Here is an 18,847-nt window from a genome sequence, read left to right as displayed (position 1 = left end):
GAGTGGTGGTAGTTCCAGGTAAGCCCAGGTTTGTTGACATGGACAGCTGTGAATGAGAGGTAACAAGAATATATGTCACATATATATTTGGGAAACAAAAAAAACACCATACCATTTTCCAGGAACCATATTTCAAAAGCGTTGATAAAATGGCACTTCTGATATAGAGGTGCACACATGTACAGTATGCAGTAACAAGGGAAATTAGAAACAGACAGAGTGAAATCGATTCCAACATTCTATTATCAACATACCTGCATAAGGGTGCATGAGGTTCTCATGTAGGGGGAAAGCTGCATTTCCCATAGTTGAGTAAAAGTAAAGATACCTTAAAAGAAAACGATTGAAGTAAAACTGAAAGTCACTCAGTAAAATATTACTTGAGAAAAAGTCTAAAAGTATTTGGTTTTAAATATACTTAAGTATCAAAAGTAAAAGTATAAATCATTTTAATTCCTTATATTAAGCAAACCAGATGACACAATTTTCTTGTTTTTTTTTTCATTTGCGGATAGCCAGGGGCTACATAACTTACAAACAAAGCATTTGTGTTTATTGAGTCTGCCAGATCACAGGCAGTAGGGATGACCAAGGATGTTCTCTTGATAAGTACACGAATTACACAATTTTTATGTCCTGCTAAGCATTCAAAATGTAACGAGTACTTTTGGGTGTCAAGGAAAATGTAAGGAGTAAAACGTACATTATAAATATAAATAGTAAAGTAAAGTATTGTCACGTTCTGACCTTAGTTCCTTTGTTTTGTCTTTGTTTTAGTATGGTCAGGGCGTGAGTTGGGGTGGGCAGTCTATGTTCCTTTTTCTGTAATTTGGGATTCTGTGTTTGGTGGTATGGTTTTCAATCAGAGGCAGCTGTCAATCGTTGTCCCTGATTGAGAACCATACTTAGGTAGCCTGGTTTCACTTTTGAGTTGTGGGTGATTGTTTCCTGTGTCTGTGTGTTCCACACGGAACTGTTTCACTTTGTTATTTTTGTTTTTTGTCGTGTTCAGTTTATTCTATTACATATGGACACTTACCACGCTGTGCATTGGTCCTCCTCTTCTCCTTCATACGACGACCGTTACAAGTACAGATACCCCCCAAAACGACTTAATTAGCACTTTCACTTAAGTACTTTACACCACTGCGTACTGAAGGAGGCTAATTCGTTTATTTTCGATCAGAATATTTTGTATAAAGTTAAGCATTATATTGTTTGATTATAGGAGTAACTCTGGTAGGCCTGAAACAGACTTCTCGCCTTAAGTTCAGCTGTCGGAGTCAGTTGGAGGGCCGGGATGCACTGTCTTCATGTCATAGGCCTGCAGTAGCTAAAGATTATTAATAGCCACACCATGCCAAACCTTCACAAACATTTCTAAACTTTATTAGGGTAATATCAAAAGTAAGTCAAGCCATTGTTTATAGTGAAACTAAGAGCAGAAGAGTGAAAATAAACCAGGGAAAAAACGCACTACCCTCCTCTGTGCCCAATAAAAAAAACACACAACCCTCCCCACTCACTGCTTCTCTGTCCAACAGGCGAAGAAAGAGAGAGACATTTGATTGATCTAGAAGGTATTGACTGACATTACTTTGATATTGGAAGGATTAATGCATTAAATGTAGCCATAAATATAATTCTAATAAATAATTATATAATTGCTGTTGTGATCATTCATTAGGCCTACTCCATGATGACAAACATTTAACAATATAACATTAAATAACCTGTAGCCATTTTCCCTCCTCTCTCTAATATCACACAAAGCGTATCATCCACTAGACATGGATAGACTATGTAGGTCATTTCGCCCTTTAGAACAGTTGACTACAAAAACCTTGTATATTTCGTCCGAAGCGCGTGCCGCGCAACCATTAGCAGAACGCTCATTGGCTGTCGCGACAATATAAAGTTCCGCAGTGTCATATCTCATCAATACCGCTGGCAGCAAGCTTCATCGCAGGAGGAGAGAATCACGGCACAAAGCACTGATAACTGACAGAGGATTTACAAAGGAGTTGTTTTGTTTCACATATACATTTATTGTATTCATCAACCAAATCTTTTTCACAATGAAGGAAAGGAGACTTACCCAGCCTATGGTGGCGAGATGTAAACTGGTGTTGGTTGGGGATGTTCAATGCGGGAAAACCGCAATGTTGCAAGTCCTGGCCAAGGATTCCTATCCTGAGGTATGCGATTTCTACCTGGCACATTTGATTGGATTACAGTCTAAACCTAAAGGTATAGGCCTACTGGAATAGTCAACATACATAGGCTATAAAGAGGTGATAATTATATGATAATAACAAAGAGAATTTGTCAAGTTTATATTTTCACTAATAACTGCATTGCTAGATTGTGTTAGATTTATGATAGAGTTTCAAGACATAGATTATGTATTGCTTAATTCTTATATGATACTTTATCCCAAGATAAGTATTAACTTCCTAACTGTATAATTGATAGGAAACAATTATTTCCTATTTCTTAAAATACTAAAATACCTCTTAAAATGATTTGTATTATTTTTCTGTTATCATGGAGTTGGCCTTCGTTTTGAAATGATCAGATGCCTTATTTGGTCAGACAGACAGTAGGCAGTGGCACAGTAGCCACAAACTGGGATGATCATTATATGTAAAACTAACACAATTTACACTGTATGTAAATGTAGGACTGAGGATTACAAAGGTCATCATTTCACAGGTTGACTGTATTCTAATTTCTAAATCCTACATTTACATAGTGTAATTGCCTTTAGTAGTACAAATGAACCCATTCCTTTCTGCATCCACAGACATATGTTCCAACAGTATTTGAGAACTACACAGCCTGTCTGGAGCTGGAGGACCAGCGCGTAGAGCTCAGTCTCTGGGACACGTCAGGTGAGCAATTACACTCTGCACTCTCCCTGCATACATCCAACATACCCTTACAGTAGCACTTTACTTAAAGCATTAAGGTATTTAGGCATGTATAAGCCTTTATAATGTATTATAAAAAGGGATATAATGTGTCATGTCTCTCTATACAAGGTGCTCTACCTGCAGATATAGTGGAGGGGGTTTATCATGCGTGAAATGTTCCTCCAACTTGTTCTCAGGCCGCTACCTTGAAACTCCTTTCTCTTGAACAGGAGAGAGTCCAAAAACATTCCATTTTAATGTGTCTTTATATTCAAGTTCTCAGAGGAATTGTACTGCAAAACCTGACTTACATTTCCTTGCCCACTTGCTCTGAAAACAATGCAATTTGTAAACAACAGTAGACTCATCCCCACCTTTACATTTTCACACCTCGTTTTAACCTCTCCCTAGCTCTTTCCACCTTTCTTTTTTCCACTGTTTCTATCATCATGCCATCAAAAGTGCCTCTATAGTCTAAACACTGAGATCTCTATCTGTCTCTCTGACATCCTGTGCCATATCATGGATTTCTCCGATTGTCCTATAACTAAAGTCTCAGCTCCAGGGTTCAGAGCCATCATCATCTCTGTTTCCCCAGCATTGCATCACCCTGGACACCTCTGACAATATGGTCATTGTCTCCTACTGGAAAAACAAGTCCAATCACTGCCATTCAGTTCCCTCATCTCTTGCCTTTACACACTATACAGTTATTCCTTGTAAACGTCAGACAATTGCCTCCCTCAAAGGAGAATGTTTGTCAGGCTTTTAATAATGGATTGGATCTGAAGAGAATGGCACACCTACAGTAGAAGGAGGGAATTCTATATCATGCAAATGCATTTAACACTACCCATAAAGGCATAAGTTAAATAAAGGTTAAATAAAAAAAAAACAAATAATAATAAGTAGGTTACACTGTACATCTGCATGATGAAGTTTTTCTTAGTTCATTATTTGCTGGTTTAGTTTGTGTTTAACACGTTTCTGGAGTAGGTTAAAAATGTAATCTGTTGTTGGTGTGGTGAGAGGATGGACATCCTGTCAGCGTCTGATTTTAGCACAGAGACCTTCCTGTACAACAGAGGGGACCACATATATCGCTGTAAGCACTAATGTAAGCACTAATTTCATGTAAACTTTAACATACGTTATACTTTGGTGTGTAGGCATGCATGCACACACATACGCACACCAGTGGAGGCTCCTCCTCAGAGAAAGGGGATTTTCAGAAAAATGTAAAGTGAAGCATAACAAAAGTTAGCCTTTTTAGATAAAACTGTATTAAATATATTCATGTCACCAAATATTTATTGTCACCATGTCAACAATGTCACCATGTCACCAATGTCACAATGTTACCGTGTCACCATGGTGACCAATATTTAATAACTATGAAGGTCTATAGTTGCTTCAACGGCACTCACTGGGGTAGCACCATGGTGTAGCCAGAGGACAACTAGTTTCCATCCTCCTCTGGGTACATTGACTAGGAGGCTCATGGTTCTCACCCCCTTCCATTGACTTTCACAATAATTAAAACAACTTCCGGAGAACATCCTCCAACCTATCAGAGCTCTTGCAGCATGAACTGACATGTTGTCCACCCAATAAAATGATCAGATAATTAATCTAGTACAGAAAGCATAAGCTACAGATGTGGTATAAAATGTGGTTGACTCAAAGAGAGAAAGACAATAGTTTAACAGTTTTGAACAAATTAATTTCCTTTAAATAATGAAGGAGAAGCAAGAGAGAGAGAACAAGCTATATTTTTTGTATTTTTTTCCCTTTCACTTACTTTGCTAACGAATGCAGCTAGCTAGTTTAACCTACTCAAACACCTGGCTCAAACAGAGAGGGATGCTACATTGGCTAGCTGGCTATGGCTATCCAATACGGGAACTATTACAATTCAATGTAAGCTTTTGGATTTATTAATTTATTGCCACCGGGGCCCGCCAGTGTAACTGCTAAACTGCTTGCTGTACACTGTACTACATGATTGTAGAGGGTTTACTAACGCGTTACTTCTAGTAGCTATGTTGACTATGACGTTAGCTAATATGGTGACAATGATGTAGGCTGTGTGTAGCGGTTAGCGGTTATGGTATGAATATTTGGCTTGGAAAGGTTTTTTCGCCTGGTCACAGACAGTTATTGTGTTGTGCAATGAATTCCACAAGTGAAGGGAAAAGGTGAGAGGAGGACAGAGTATATGCGAGGAGGAATTATACAACTAGCAAAGTGAGCATGCTGTCTGTATGTGGCTGCTATGAAAGTGAACTTCGTTTGCAGGTGATTAGGGGTGTGTTCATTCCTCCGATTTTGTTGAAAAAATATTCTTAAATGGAAGCAAACGGAACAAAACAAAGATAAACATACCTTAGATGGTCGAATAGAAACTCTCGTTTGCAACTGTTGGACTAATGAATACACCCTAGATCAGCTAGATGCAGGCAAGAGTGTGCAAGGCGCTATTGGATGTGCCATTGTCTGTCACCTTGATTACTAACATTTTTCTCTTGACCTGTGCACCTACGTTGTAAACTTTCATTCATAGGCTAGGTGGTAGCAACTTCATGATGGGTATAGGGAAATTTGAGTATCATGTAGTAGCCTTAACCTATCGATCTTACTGTAACGATGTGCGCTGAGAGTCGGGAAGCAAGTTCAGGGAGTGAGTGTTTTAATAAAGAAACGCAATATAATACAAAACAAGAACAACACACATACAGGAAACTGAAACAGAAACAATAACGCCTAGGGAAGGAACCAAAGGGAGTGACATACGGAAGGTAATCAGGGCAGTGATGTAGTCCAGGTGAGTCTGATGACGTGCAGGTGCGCATAACGAAGGTGACAGGTGTCCGCCTTAATGAGCAGCATGGTGACCTAGAGGCTGGAGAGGGAGCACACATGACAGTTACATTGAACTGGGTGAATGGAATATGAATGACAGTCATCCAATATGCTGTAATAGAAATAAGGCCATGCTGATAAAAAATGTTGCGTCCTCCCTCATTTTAAACGGCAGCAACTGTCACTGATGCACACACACATGCACACACAACCAGATTAAGGTTTTCTAAGCAATAGTCTTTCATTTATAACATGAGAAGCATTTACTTTTTAGTTTAGGTGTCATTGTTAACGACATTTTACATACAGTACAGTATGTGTTATGCATCACATAGAACCCACGCCCTAAACACATAAATCAATGATTCTCCCCTGATACAGAGATCTTTGTTACATCTCTCTGATTTAAAGTGGGATTTCTGCACAAAAAAAGAGTTCAGCATAAATTGTTTACGAAACACAGGGGTGTGACATGGATAGAGTTGTGTACTGTGCCTCTCTCTTACTCTTTCTGTATGTCTGTGTTTGTGTATGTTTGTCTGTTTGTGTGTTAATGGGAATTATTGGAGAAATATTCTACTAAGTGGGAAGGCCCATAAGTTTAGTGAAGTGATTTACTGTAGATCTGAGTGTGAGGGAGGAAGAACATTTGAGTGTACAGTGTACAGTGTGTGTGTGTAGGGGGGGGGGGGGGGGGGGTATAATAGAGTATTGGATTCAAGCATTGTTGACCAAGGCTTTTGCCGTAGTTACCAGGGGGAGTGAATGGTGTCCTGTGCTGCAACAAATCATTCTTAATGGAACTAATGGAGTTTCTTATTCACTTGGTACTACGCTCTCCATAGCCGAAGTGAGTAAGACCTTTAAACAGGTTAACATTTATAAGGCCGCATGACTAGTCGAATTACGAGGACGCTAAGTCAGATCATGCGCTGACCAGCTGGCAAGTTTCTTCACTGGCATTTTCAACCTCTCTCTGACCCAGTCTTTAATACCTACATGTTTCAAGCAGACCACCATACTTCCTGTGCCCAAGAATGCCAAGGTAGCCTGTCTAAATTACTATTGCTCCATAGCACTCACATCTGTAGCCATGAAATTATTTGGAAGACTGGTCATGGTTCACATCAACACCATCATCCCAGACACCCTGGACCCATTCCAATTTGCATACCACCCCAACCAATCCACAGACGATGCAATCTCTATTGCACTCCACACTGGCCTTTCCCACTTGGACAAAAGGAACACGTGAGAATGTTGTTCATTGACTACAGCTCAGAGTTCAACACCATAGTGCCCTCAAAGCTCATCACTAAGCTAAGGTCCCTGGGACTGAACACCTCCCTCTGCAACTGGATCCTGGACTTCATGACGGTCTACCCCAGGTGGTGAGGTAGGCAACAACACATCTGCCACGCTGACCTTCAACACTAAGTATCTATAATGGTCCAAACACACCAACACAGTCTTGAAGAGGGACAACATGGCCTCTTCCTCTCCAGGAGGCTGAAAAGATTTGGGCCCACAGATCCTCAAAAAGTTATACAGCTGCACCATCAAGAGCATCTTGACTGGCAGAATCATCGCTTGGTATGGCAACTGCTTGGAAAACCGACTGCAAGGTGCTACAGAGGGTAGTGCGTACGGCCCAGTGTTTCACTGGGGCCAAGCTCTTTGCCATCAAGGACTTGTATTATAGGCGGTGTCAAAGGAAGGCCCAAAACATTGTCAAAGACTCCAGCCATCCAAGCCACAGACTGTTCTCTCTGCTACCGCACGACAAGCGGTACCAATGCATCAAGTCTGGAACCAACAGGACCCTGAACAGCTTCTATCCCCAGGTCATAAGACTTTTTAACAAGACTCCTAAAAAGCTAATCAAATGGCTTCCTGGACTACCTCCATTGACCCTTTTTTTCCACTGACTATGCACCAACACTGGACTCTACCCAGACACTCATACATACTTGACACCCCAACACACACACTTTCACACTCACCACATACGCTGCTGCTGTCTATTAACTATCATGTTGCCTAGTCACTTTACCCCTACCTATAAGTACACTACATAGCTACACCAATTACTCTGTACCCCTGCACATCGACATCGGTACTGGTACTCCCTGTATATAGCCATGTTATTTTTACTTGTTAAATATATTTGTTTTTCACTGTGAATTTATTCATTGTGTCACTATTTCTATATTTGATTGAATATTTTATCTTATCTTTAACTCTGCATTGTTGGAAATGGACCCGTAATTAAGCATTTCACTGTTGTCTACGAAGCATGTGACAAATAAAATGTGATTAGATGTACTGTCCTATTGAAAGCCCTGTGACTGACCCCAGCCGATCTGTTTGACCCTATAGGCTCCCCGTACTATGATAACGTCCGACCCCTGTGCTACAGCGACTCAGACGCTGTGCTCCTCTGTTACGACATCAGCCGACCAGACTCAATTGATGGTGCACTGAAAAAGGCAAGGCCATTGTCATTGTGATCATCATCATTGTTGATGTCAATTTCTTCTTCCTCCTCATCTTAGCCATCATCACAATCATGCACTTTACATCTATGGTGATGATACATTATAACAACCTCATGACAGCCATATGTCCTTTTCGTTGCAGTGGAAGACAGAGATCCTGGATTTCTGCCCCAGCACACGCATCCTCCTGATAGGCTGTAAAACAGACCTGCGCACAGACGTGTGTACGCTCATGGAGCTGTCCAATCAGAAGCAGACACCCATCTCACATGAGCAGGTGAATCTTACATAATGCTCTCTCTCTCTCTCTCTCTCTCTCTCTCTCTCTCTCTCTCTCTCTCTTTCTCTTTCTCTTTCTCTCTCTCTCTCTCTCTCTCTCTCTCTCTCTCTCTCTCTCTCTCTCTCTCTCTCTCTCTTTCTCTTTCTCTCTCTTTCTCTCTCTCTTTCTTTCTCTCTCTCTTTCTCTCTCTCTTTCTTTCTCTTTCTCTCTTTCTCTCTCTCTCTCTCTTTCTCTCTCTTTGGTGTCTCGCTTCCTCCGTCTCACTCCTGTTCTTTCCCCTTCATGTTGCAGGGTTCCTCCATGGCCAAGCAGCTAGGTGCGGAGGCCTACTTGGAGTGTTCGGCCTTCACCTCAGAGAAGAGCATCCACAGTGTGTTCCGTACTTCAGCCCTGGCCTGCATCAGCAAGCTACAGCCCTCCACCAAGACCAGCCCTGCCCGACGCCTCTCCAAGAGACTCCTTTTCCTGCCCAGAAAGTCTGACCTCCTCTCCTCCACCTTCGGCAAGGACAAGGCTAAGGGCTGCTCCATCATGTGAGGGAGGGGGAAGAACCCAGACTGGGGTGGCCAGCGATTCACTCCATTGAACAGTCCAGCGGGCAAAAGGGGGTGCAAGGTGGTAGAGGGGCAAGGGAATCGGAAGTAAGGGGGAAGGAAGGTTTTTTTTTAGAACCCCTCTGGCCTCCCCCAACATCCTCCCCAGTCCCCACCCCCACTGACGCCCCACTTAAAAAAAACATGGTTTACTCTGTATAGGATATACTGGTCCTCTTCATGATCACCCCCCCACAAACAAACAAACAAACAAACAAACACACACACACACACACACACACACACACACACACACACACACACACACACACACACACACACACACACACACACACACACACACACACACACACACACACACACACACACACACACACACACACACACACACACACACACACACACACACACACGCACACACGTGGTAGGTAGCCCAGTGGTTAGAGCGTTGGGCCAGTAACCGAAAGGTTGCTGGATCGAATCCCTGAGCTGACAAGGTAAAAATCTGTAAAAATTCTGAGCAAGGCAGTTAACCCCTGTTCCTCGGGCGCTGAAAAAGTGAATGTCAATTATGGCAGCCCCCCACACCTCTCTGATTCAGAGACTGAAAAATAAGTCTCCTTCATGTTCCACAATTGATCACCTGGGATGACTCTCTGGAGTTGTCATTCTTGTAGTGTGGCTGGCCATTATTGATGAGAGTACAGGATCAAGGCCTTTACAAAGATGGGTCTCTCATTCATATTTAGTGGAGAGTGTAAGAAATTGGGTAAAGGGTCTGTGAGGGTTGGGCGTGGGTGGGATGGGTGAATTTGAGCCGAAACAACTAACGGGCTGGTCCTGTCCAAAGTAAGTTATTTTTCAGTTTGTTTTGCTTTGAAATCTTTTAAGTATAAGGTGATTTATATTTTTCAGTATTCTTCACATTTGTAATCTGCTTTCTGCCCAGTCCTTTTTAATTGTAGTTGCTTTTTTTGTCATTGTTGTTGTACTCACTGAAGTCATCTTGTATTAGGAGCTGTCTACGACCCGGCTAATAGAGGACTTCATGATTTGCACAGACAGGAGCTCTGAGTTGTTTGGACTTACAGAACACTGGAATTTAAGGGTTGCTTAGCAACTGTGTGAGCAGTGGCAGAAGTCAGCAGAATTGTGATGATGGGTGCAGTTTCTGGCTCTGAGAGAAAAGAAAGAGGGCTCCAACAGTTTTTTATTTATTTATTTCACCTTTATTTAACCAGGTGCGTTTCACCTTTCATTTGTAGCATGAGACCACTGCTAAGGTGACGGCTGGACATTTCAGTTAGTAGTGCACTGCTGAAAAACATCTGAAAAATATCTGAAAAACTAATTTGAAGCCTCCGAACTCAGTGGCAGCTCAGTGGCTTGTGTCAGAACAAAAAAAGCAATTTGAGTATCTTTTATAACCTCAGTTCCCAGCAGTGAGTGAATAAGATCCAGATCCAAATCTGCCTGGAGTGACTGAAACACTGTTCAGACTGAATATACAGCCGTCATACTGTTTCTGCTCCCACTCCTTTGCTAAGAACAGACCATGTCTGGTTGTACATATCCTGCTTTATATGCCATTTGTAAAGCTCCAAAAAGAATGCTGTTGGAACAAAACTCAGTGTTTGTGTTAAGTAAAATGGCTTCAACTTAATTTATTAATGAAATACTGTATTGCTCAATGTTGTCGTTTTATTTTTGACTGTAAATTTTGGGGTAGAATTCTTCATTTGAATGGACATAGATTTTTTTTTCCATCCATAAGTTTTCTCTTTGGTTCTGAATAAAGCTCGCCTTATATATATTCTCAGATGTCTGAGTTTTTGTGGAGTACAGGTTTGGTGGTCCATAAGGGGAAAAGTAACATCTATAAGTTGTGAATGTTTATGAGGCATTAACATATGAAGGTGACTTAAAGTGTAACATACAGTATGAAACTTAAACAGATGGCTTCACCCTAAATAGCACAACCACACTCCCTGTGATGAGGGACACTCTAGGGCCCTAGCAGCACTACCAACTCATCAAGCTCTTATCTAACTTCTGTAGAGGAGTCTTTGGGTTAAATATCGTCCTTTAACTAAGCATTATGATGAGTACTGTACATACTTGGTTGGTTGAAGTTATTGAAAATGTTGCAGTAAAACGTGAGCCATATAGAATAACTTGAGAGTTAAGAGCCATTCACAGATATAGATTACCTCTTACCTTGGGACAGACTGAGATATTGATAATGGGTGATACACACGTACTAGGACAAGACAGATCAGTCTAATGATAACAGAGCATAATTGATCAAATTGCTGAGGGATGTTGTAATTTAGTCAACATTAAATGCTCAATTTGAATCATTATAAGCTCAGAAAGACATAATTTGCCCATTAGAATGTTGACAGGGAGGGTTATTACATTACTGCAGCACATCCACCTGCAGTGAAATCTCTTCACTAAATGCTCTGCTATACTGTGATGGCAGACACATACTGTAGCTGCCCTAAGTATGATTGCATCTTAGTAACATGAGGTTTGGTAAATAGAAAAGTATATTGATGCGTTGTATTTCAACTTTACTTTGAGCTATGATGTAGGCTAAATTGCAGTTATTCATTGTGTGTCTTTAAATGATATCAAAGTGGTGTTGGATCAACAAAGCTTGCTTCAATGTTCTTACCGTGAAACAACGTAGAATCGATGATATACTGTAGCTCATTGTGAGGTTTGTCTTCGAAGAAGCCTGACATAGTTATTTTATCCCTGGTTCAAGGGTACAACATAATAATTTGCTTCTGTATGTTTGGCTGTTGAGTCTACTGCTATGATTCAACAGCAGAACATTATTTGAAAATTGAAATGGTGGAGACTAAACGTAAACAACATGTGTATAGCTGATATTTCTGTCAAAAACAGACTGGACACATGCAACTGAAGCGTAAATATAGCCTTGGGGACACCCCTCCCCCAAAACATACACACACAACCAACCTGGGTGATGCCTCTGGAGGAGGGGGTTGGGTATTTTAGTCATGTACCATACCCTGTATTAAGTATGAAGGTAAGCCCCAGATGCAGACAACGTCGAATTAACAATGGTTTAATAATCGAACAGGGGCAGGCAATAGACAGGTCAAGGCAGGCAGGGGTCAGTAAAGGTGGGGCAACGGTACCGGACGGCAGGCAGGCTCAGGCTAGGCAGAGGTCAATAATCCAGAGTTCAGGCAAAGATACAAGTCGGCAGGCAGGCTCAGGGGCAGGCAGGGTGGTCAGGCAGGCAGGCTCAGAGTTGGGACAGGCAAGGGTCAAAATCAGGAGGGCGAGGAAAAAGCTTGACTGGGAAAAGCAGGAGCTGAGAAAAACCCCTGGTTGACTTGACAAACAAGCCGAACTGGCAACAGACAAACAGAGAACACAGGTATAAATACACAGGGGATAATGGGGAAGACTGGCGACACCTGGAGGGGGGTGGTGACAATCACAAAGACAGGTGAAACAGATCAGGGTGTGACACCCTGTGCCCACAGAAGAAGTGACCTATTGGGCAGTGCCAGCACTAAAAACCATCCAAGCATCTCTGAACTGCCCTGACCAGCTCTCTCTCTCGCTCACTCATGCTCTCTCTCTCTCTCTTGCTCTCCTTTTCTCTCACTCAATTCAATTCAATTCAATTTAAGGGCTTTTTGGCATGGGAAACATATGTTGACATTGCCAAAGCAAGTGAAGTAGATAAGAAAAAAAAAGTGAAATAAACAATACAAATTAACAGTAAACATGACACTCACAGAAGTTCTGAAAGAATACAGACATTTCAAATGTCATATTATGTTTATATACAGTGTTGTAACAACGTGCAAAGAGTTAAAGTACAAAAGTGAAAATAAATAAACATAAATATGGGTTGTATTTACAATGGTGTTTGTTCTTCACTGGTTGGCCTTTTCTTGTGGCAACAGGTCACAAATATTGCTGCTGTGATGGCACACTGTGGTATTTCACCCAGTAGATACGGGAGTTTATCAACATTGAGTTTGTTTTCGAATTCTTTGTGGATCTGTGTAATCTGAGGGAAATATGTGTCTTTAATATGGCCATACATTTGGCAGGAGGTTAGGAAGTGCAGCTCAGTTTCCACCTGATTTTGTGGGCATTGTGCACTTGGCCTGTCTTCTCTTGAGAGCCAGGTCTGCCTATGGCGGCCTTTCTCAATAGCAAGGCTAAGGTTTACTGAGTCTGTACATAGTCAAAGCTTTCCTTAAGTTTGGGTCAGTCAAAGTGGTCAGGTATTCTGCCACTGTGTACTCTCTGTTTAGGGCCAAATAGCATTGTAGTATGTTATGTTTTGTTAATTCTTTCCAATGTGTCAAGTAATTATCTTTTGTTTTCTCATGATTTGGTTGGGTCTAATTGTGTTGCTGACCTGGGGCTCTGTGGGATCTGTTTGTGCTTGTGAACAGTGCCACAGGACCAGCTTTCTTCGGGGACTCTTCTGCAGGTTCATCTCTCTGTAGGTGATGGCTTTGTTATGGAAGGTTTGGGAATCACATCCTTTTAGGTGGTTGTAGAATTTCGGCCTAATTCTGCTCTGCATGCATTATTTGGTGTTTTACGTTGTACACAGAGGATATTTTTGCAGAATTCTGCATGCAGAGTCTCAATTTGGTATTTGTCCCATTTTGTGAATTCTTGGTTGGTGAGCGGACCCCAGACCTCACAACTATGAAGGGCAACAGGCTCTATAACTGATTCAAGTATTTTTAGCCAGATCCTAATTGGTATGTCAAATTTTATGTTCCTTTTGATAGCAAAGAAGGCCCTTCTTGCTTTGTCTCTCAGCTCGTTTACAGCTTTGTGGAAGTTACCTGTGGCGCTGATGTTTAGGCCGAGGTATGTATCGTTTTTTGTGTTCTCTAGGGCAACGGTGTCTAGATGGAATTTGTATTTGTGGTCCTGGTGACTGGACCTTTTTTGGAACACCATTATTTTTTGTTTTACTGAAATGTACTGTCAGGGCCCAGGTCTGACAGAATCTGTGCAGAATATCTATGTGCTGCTATAGGTCCTCCTTGGTTGGTGACAGAAGCACCAGATCATCAGCAAACAGTAGACATTTGACTTCAGATTCTAGTAGGGTGAGGCCGGGTGCTACAGACTGTTCTAGTCCCCTCGCTAATTTGTTGGTATATATGTTGAAGAGGTTGGGGCTTAAGCTGCATCCCTTTCTCACCCCACGGCCCTGTCTGTGGGAAGAAATGTGTGTGTTTGTGTACATGGATTTCATAATGTCGTATGTTTTTGTCGTAATTTGGTAAAAAGCCAATTTTATATTTGCTCAGTGCATTGTTTTCACTGAGGAAATGAACTAGTCTGCTGTTAATGCAGAGGATTTCCCCAAAGTTGCTGTTAATGCATATCCCATGGTAGTTATTGGGGTCAAATTTGGCTCCACTTTTGTGGATTGGGGTGATCTGTCCTTGGTTCCAAATATTGGGGAAGATGCCAGAGCTAAGGATGATGTTAAAGAGTTTAAGTAAAGCCAATTGGTATTTGTGGTCGGTATATTTTATAATTTCATTGAGGATACCATCAACACCACAGCACTTTTAGGGTCTCTCTCTCTTTCTCTCTCTCTCTCTCTCTCTCTCTCTCTCTCTCTCTCATAGATGTCCTCTCCCTCTTGCACTCTGTCCCCTCTTCTCCACCCCCTTCTGTATTTATATCATTCCTTCTCATGATCTTTGTCCGCCTCTGTATCTCTGTCTGTGTCATGCTGTCCCTCTCGGTGCCATGATGATACAGTATATTCACACAGGAGCAGCTGAGAGTTTCAGATTCCTGAGCTTATCAGAGACAGACAACGTAATCCTAAGTGACACACACACACACACACACACACACACACACACACACACACACACACACACACACACACACCGTAATAAAGGTGGGCAGAGACACATCTGTCCAGGCTCAGAGAGCATCTGAGCTGGGGTGGTGTCTGTGCCTGTGGGGTTGTCTGAGACACAGGGAAAGTCAGCAGAAAGAGGCCAAGGTGAGAAACACTTTCCTGTTGACAATCTATGACAGATCTCCTCTCCTGCCATATCCTGGCAATGATCCATGGATCAACTGCAAGTTTTGTATTTTTTACAGTACAAATGATCTACAATGCTAATGGGCAGAGTGGTGAAGATAAGGTGTTTGTGGTGATTCACCAAAGATTTGCTGTCTCTGTCTGTCTGTCTGTCTGTCTGTCTGCAGTACATAGGTTTACCACAAACACATGCACACTTGCACACATGCACACATGCACACAAGGTTGAAAATAAATTCCCAGCATGAGCCAGGAGTCCTGGCAAATTAAGCAAACATCTGGCCAGACACCGCAAGTTCATTTAGCCAATGAGCCACGACAGGTTGCTCCAGGGCGTGTGTGGCTATTGTGAATTGGTAAATGTTTTTTTGGCACAGCCCAGGCCAAGCTCTTTGGCTATAGACTGCAGCCGTTTAAGGAGGCCATTTTGTTTTCACAGTTGTTTTTGCTGTACAATATGTTTGGATCCAAATACAGTATCTTTAATTTGGTGTGGAAGAAGTTCCCAAAAGGATTTATTCGAGATTCATTAGTACAAAACCAAACATCAAAGATTACAAAAAATCCTAACATAAACACATCTGTTTCTTTGTAATTTTTTTATGGCACACTTCGGAAACCTGTCATTTGAAATACATTGGAGAAAGGCCCAGATGTCATTACCATAAATATGCAATTTATTATTTTCCCCTTGTGGATGGAAGAGAGGGGCCTGGGGTGGAGTGGGGCAATGAGAGGGTAGCCGAGGTTGGGGAATTAGGAGCCACAGAGAGGGTGATTTAGGGGGAGAGTTCAACCCCAGTGGTCTGAAATCCTCTTGGGACCCGATGGGGGTTCAACTATTAGCCTGGGAAAATGGCCGATCTGCAGTGTTGCTCTTTACCAAATAAGTACATCATCTATCAGACATTGCCTCCCACATACACACACACACACACACACACACACACACACACACACACACACACACACACACACACACACACACACACTCACACACACACACACCGCCTCTATCAGACATGGCACAGAGACGGCAGGAGAGTGAGAAAGGGGGCAAGGAAGGGGAGTCAGAGCTATGCTGCCTGATTACTGATGAGCTGTCTGCACCCAGTGAGACACACACACACACACACACACACACACACAAAGCCTCCCCCTGAGCGAGCGCTACTGCGGCCGCTGTGACAATGCCATAACTCCTGTCTCCTAAATGGGTCTCTATGACACAGGCTCAGTAGAGCGAGGAGGGGGAACTGACGTTTGTGTCTGTACCCTCTGAGCATCTGTCTCACCATGTTTCCATCCTAATGTGTATGTGTGTGTATGCGTGTGAATGTGTATGTGCATGCGTGCCTATTTCTCCCTGCTTCATCTATGTGTGTGTGTGTGTGTGTGTGTGTGTGTGTGTGTGTGTGTGTGTGTGTGTGTGTGTGTGTGTGTGTGTGTGTTTGTCTGCATGTGTCTATTTGTTTATTTCTACATCTGTATGTCTGTTGATTTGTATCTACATGTTTGCAGGTCTGGTTGTCTACACCAATTTAATATCCACAGCTAGTAAGATGGAGCGACACACAGAAGCGTAACAAGAAATAAAGAGGGGCGCTCACCTTCTAGAATCACATAGGACTTCATCTAAGTGAACCTCTGTCATGACATCCCATAGATATCTGTTTGATTTCTCTATCCAGAGCTATTTTGATGTAATGAGATCAGGCAGCCCTGTAGCATCAGTCTGTGCATGGCTGTGTGCTCTGGGCTGCCCAATGAAGCACATAGACTTCCCCTGACCACATACACCAAGGCTTTTCTGTAGGCCCCGCACCCGCAGGACAGAGACATTTAAATATGAACTATATTCAACGATATTAGCATACTTAATATTATCACAATCAAACCAAATTTGAACAGCATTTATGGTAAAATGTCATCCACTGACAGTACATCACCTCTATTATTGCCATGCTCTTATTATTCAACCATTCTTCTCTGTCTGGTTTATCTTGTATTGCTCATCGTTAGCTGTATTATGGTGATAGTAATTGGAGCAGTGGGATGAGAGTTAGCAATAGTGGTTATTAGAATGTGTGCTATGGCCTGAACACTGCATCATCGTCTCGTACCCATGTGTTTGTACGTTCAGTCCTACGGGGTTCCTTTAATCTGTTTGCATGTGTGTGTGCATCTCTGTCCTGTGTATACCACTAAGCAGTTTATGCTGTGTACTCCGCATATCTCCCATTCCCATGTGTAGCCGACATAGGTGAACAGCAGTGGCCCTGTTGGCTCACACATGCCTGCACTCTGTTCACGTCTGCTGGATTGATGTCCTCCTATGTGACCCCCAGGCAAACCCTCTCTCTCTGCCCTACTACAGAGACCCCATAAGTTTACCCATCCTGCCCCCGCATCACCTTTCCATCCTCCCCCATCCCCAGTTTGGCAAGCCCCGCAAGCATGTTCACAGTGAATGCACTTATTTAGCCGTTTAATTAGACAACCAAGCTTGGCATCGGAGTATAAGGGGTGGGGGTTGGAGCACTGGGCGTGTTGGGGGTGGGGGGTTTTGTACGTGGGAAAGGAATGAGGGCAGGAGGTTGATGTTGATGTTGGAGGTTTGAGGTGTATAGATAGATATATGGAGGTCAGGTCAAGTAACTGTGGCTCATCTTCTGATTGCAGGTTTTGTTTTGTCTAGTTTGCATCATAGTCCTAATTTCCCTTAAACAATAGCATGGCTTATCTTTCCTGCATGCCCTTGAATCAAGACGAAGGTGTGCATAGGTTTAAATGGATAGATCAGCAATCCACCATTTGTGTGCATTTCAAAGTACCAAAAAAATATGAAACTATTGAATGATTTTGGAAGGGCTTCTTCAAAATGTAACACTAATCAACACTACATCGCCCTATACAACCAATCATTGATGTCCTCTGGTTCAAAAGCCTATAGTATTGACGTGCACCGAACTAATGCACCGAACGATCCTGCAAAATGACCAATGATCCCACAAGGCAGACCCTGTACCATAACAGAGGTGAATTAAGCTTTCTGGATAAACAGAAGCTAATTAGGTCAGTTAGAATTCCCAATCGCATTCGAATATTCATGGAGAGTCACCTGTGTGCTATCCAGTTCATGCCAGTTCTTGTGTTGGCTACTCACTACAGCATACAACACATACTGTAGAACAGACAACTGCAGCTACCCTGTAGCTATTGGATGCCAACAGTGTACACTGCACAACAAATTGTCCACTTTGCTGTTTGATGATTATATGCCCTTGAAAAAGACAGAGCCCTCTGCCAAGATGTATGACCTCTGGACATTTCTCTGGGAATGAGGCATTCCTTCCTCACACAGGAGAAGCAGGAAGGAACATCCATCCAGTAAGAACACACGGTATCAGGTTGATGATATAGCTTGTAGGAGACTTTGTTTAATTTTCACTCCGTACTTATTATGATTTAGTCAGGAGCAAGCAAAGAACATGACATTTTCTCTCAAATCTCTCTTTGTCAGAGAATGTATTTTGTGGCAAGAACTAGGTAGTCATAGCAACAGTAGGATTGCATAAAATGTGTGTGTGTGTTTGTGAACTATCTGCTGAGGTTTTTCATACACCAAAACATGCACAATCATG

At 42.2% G+C, this 18,847-nt stretch overlaps 1 protein-coding gene across 1 annotated transcript; it reads left to right on the top strand.

Moving 5' to 3' along the window:
- The first annotated feature begins 1,939 nt into the window (after positions 1–1,939).
- On the top strand, positions 1,940–9,441 carry LOC110491119 (rho-related GTP-binding protein Rho6). Its single transcript, XM_036947350.1, has 5 exons — positions 1,940–2,198; positions 2,807–2,894; positions 8,157–8,266; positions 8,418–8,552; positions 8,847–9,441. The coding sequence occupies exons 1-5, from the start codon at positions 2,079–2,081 to the stop codon at positions 9,090–9,092; spliced, it is 699 nt and encodes a 232-aa protein (XP_036803245.1). The 5' UTR covers positions 1,940–2,078; the 3' UTR covers positions 9,093–9,441.
- The last annotated feature ends 9,406 nt before the right edge of the window (positions 9,442–18,847 follow it).

Source organism: Oncorhynchus mykiss, chromosome 16, assembly GCF_013265735.2.
Source record: "Oncorhynchus mykiss isolate Arlee chromosome 16, USDA_OmykA_1.1, whole genome shotgun sequence".
Lineage (NCBI taxonomy): Eukaryota > Metazoa > Chordata > Actinopteri > Salmoniformes > Salmonidae > Oncorhynchus > Oncorhynchus mykiss.
The sequence above is the reverse complement of the archived record's forward strand: the minus strand, read 5'-3'. Positions and strand labels throughout refer to the sequence as shown.

Bases quoted from the DNA above. Each gene is read 5' to 3' on its own strand.
- LOC110491119 (XM_036947350.1), top strand. From the start codon at position 2,079: ATGAAGGAAAGGAGACTTACCCAGCCTATGGTGGCGAGATGTAAACTG. The intron at 2,199-2,806 runs GTATGCGATTTC...CTGCATCCACAG, and splicing joins CCAAGGATTCCTATCCTGAG to ACATATGTTCCAACAGTATT. The intron at 8,553-8,846 runs GTGAATCTTACA...TTCATGTTGCAG, and splicing joins CACCCATCTCACATGAGCAG to GGTTCCTCCATGGCCAAGCA.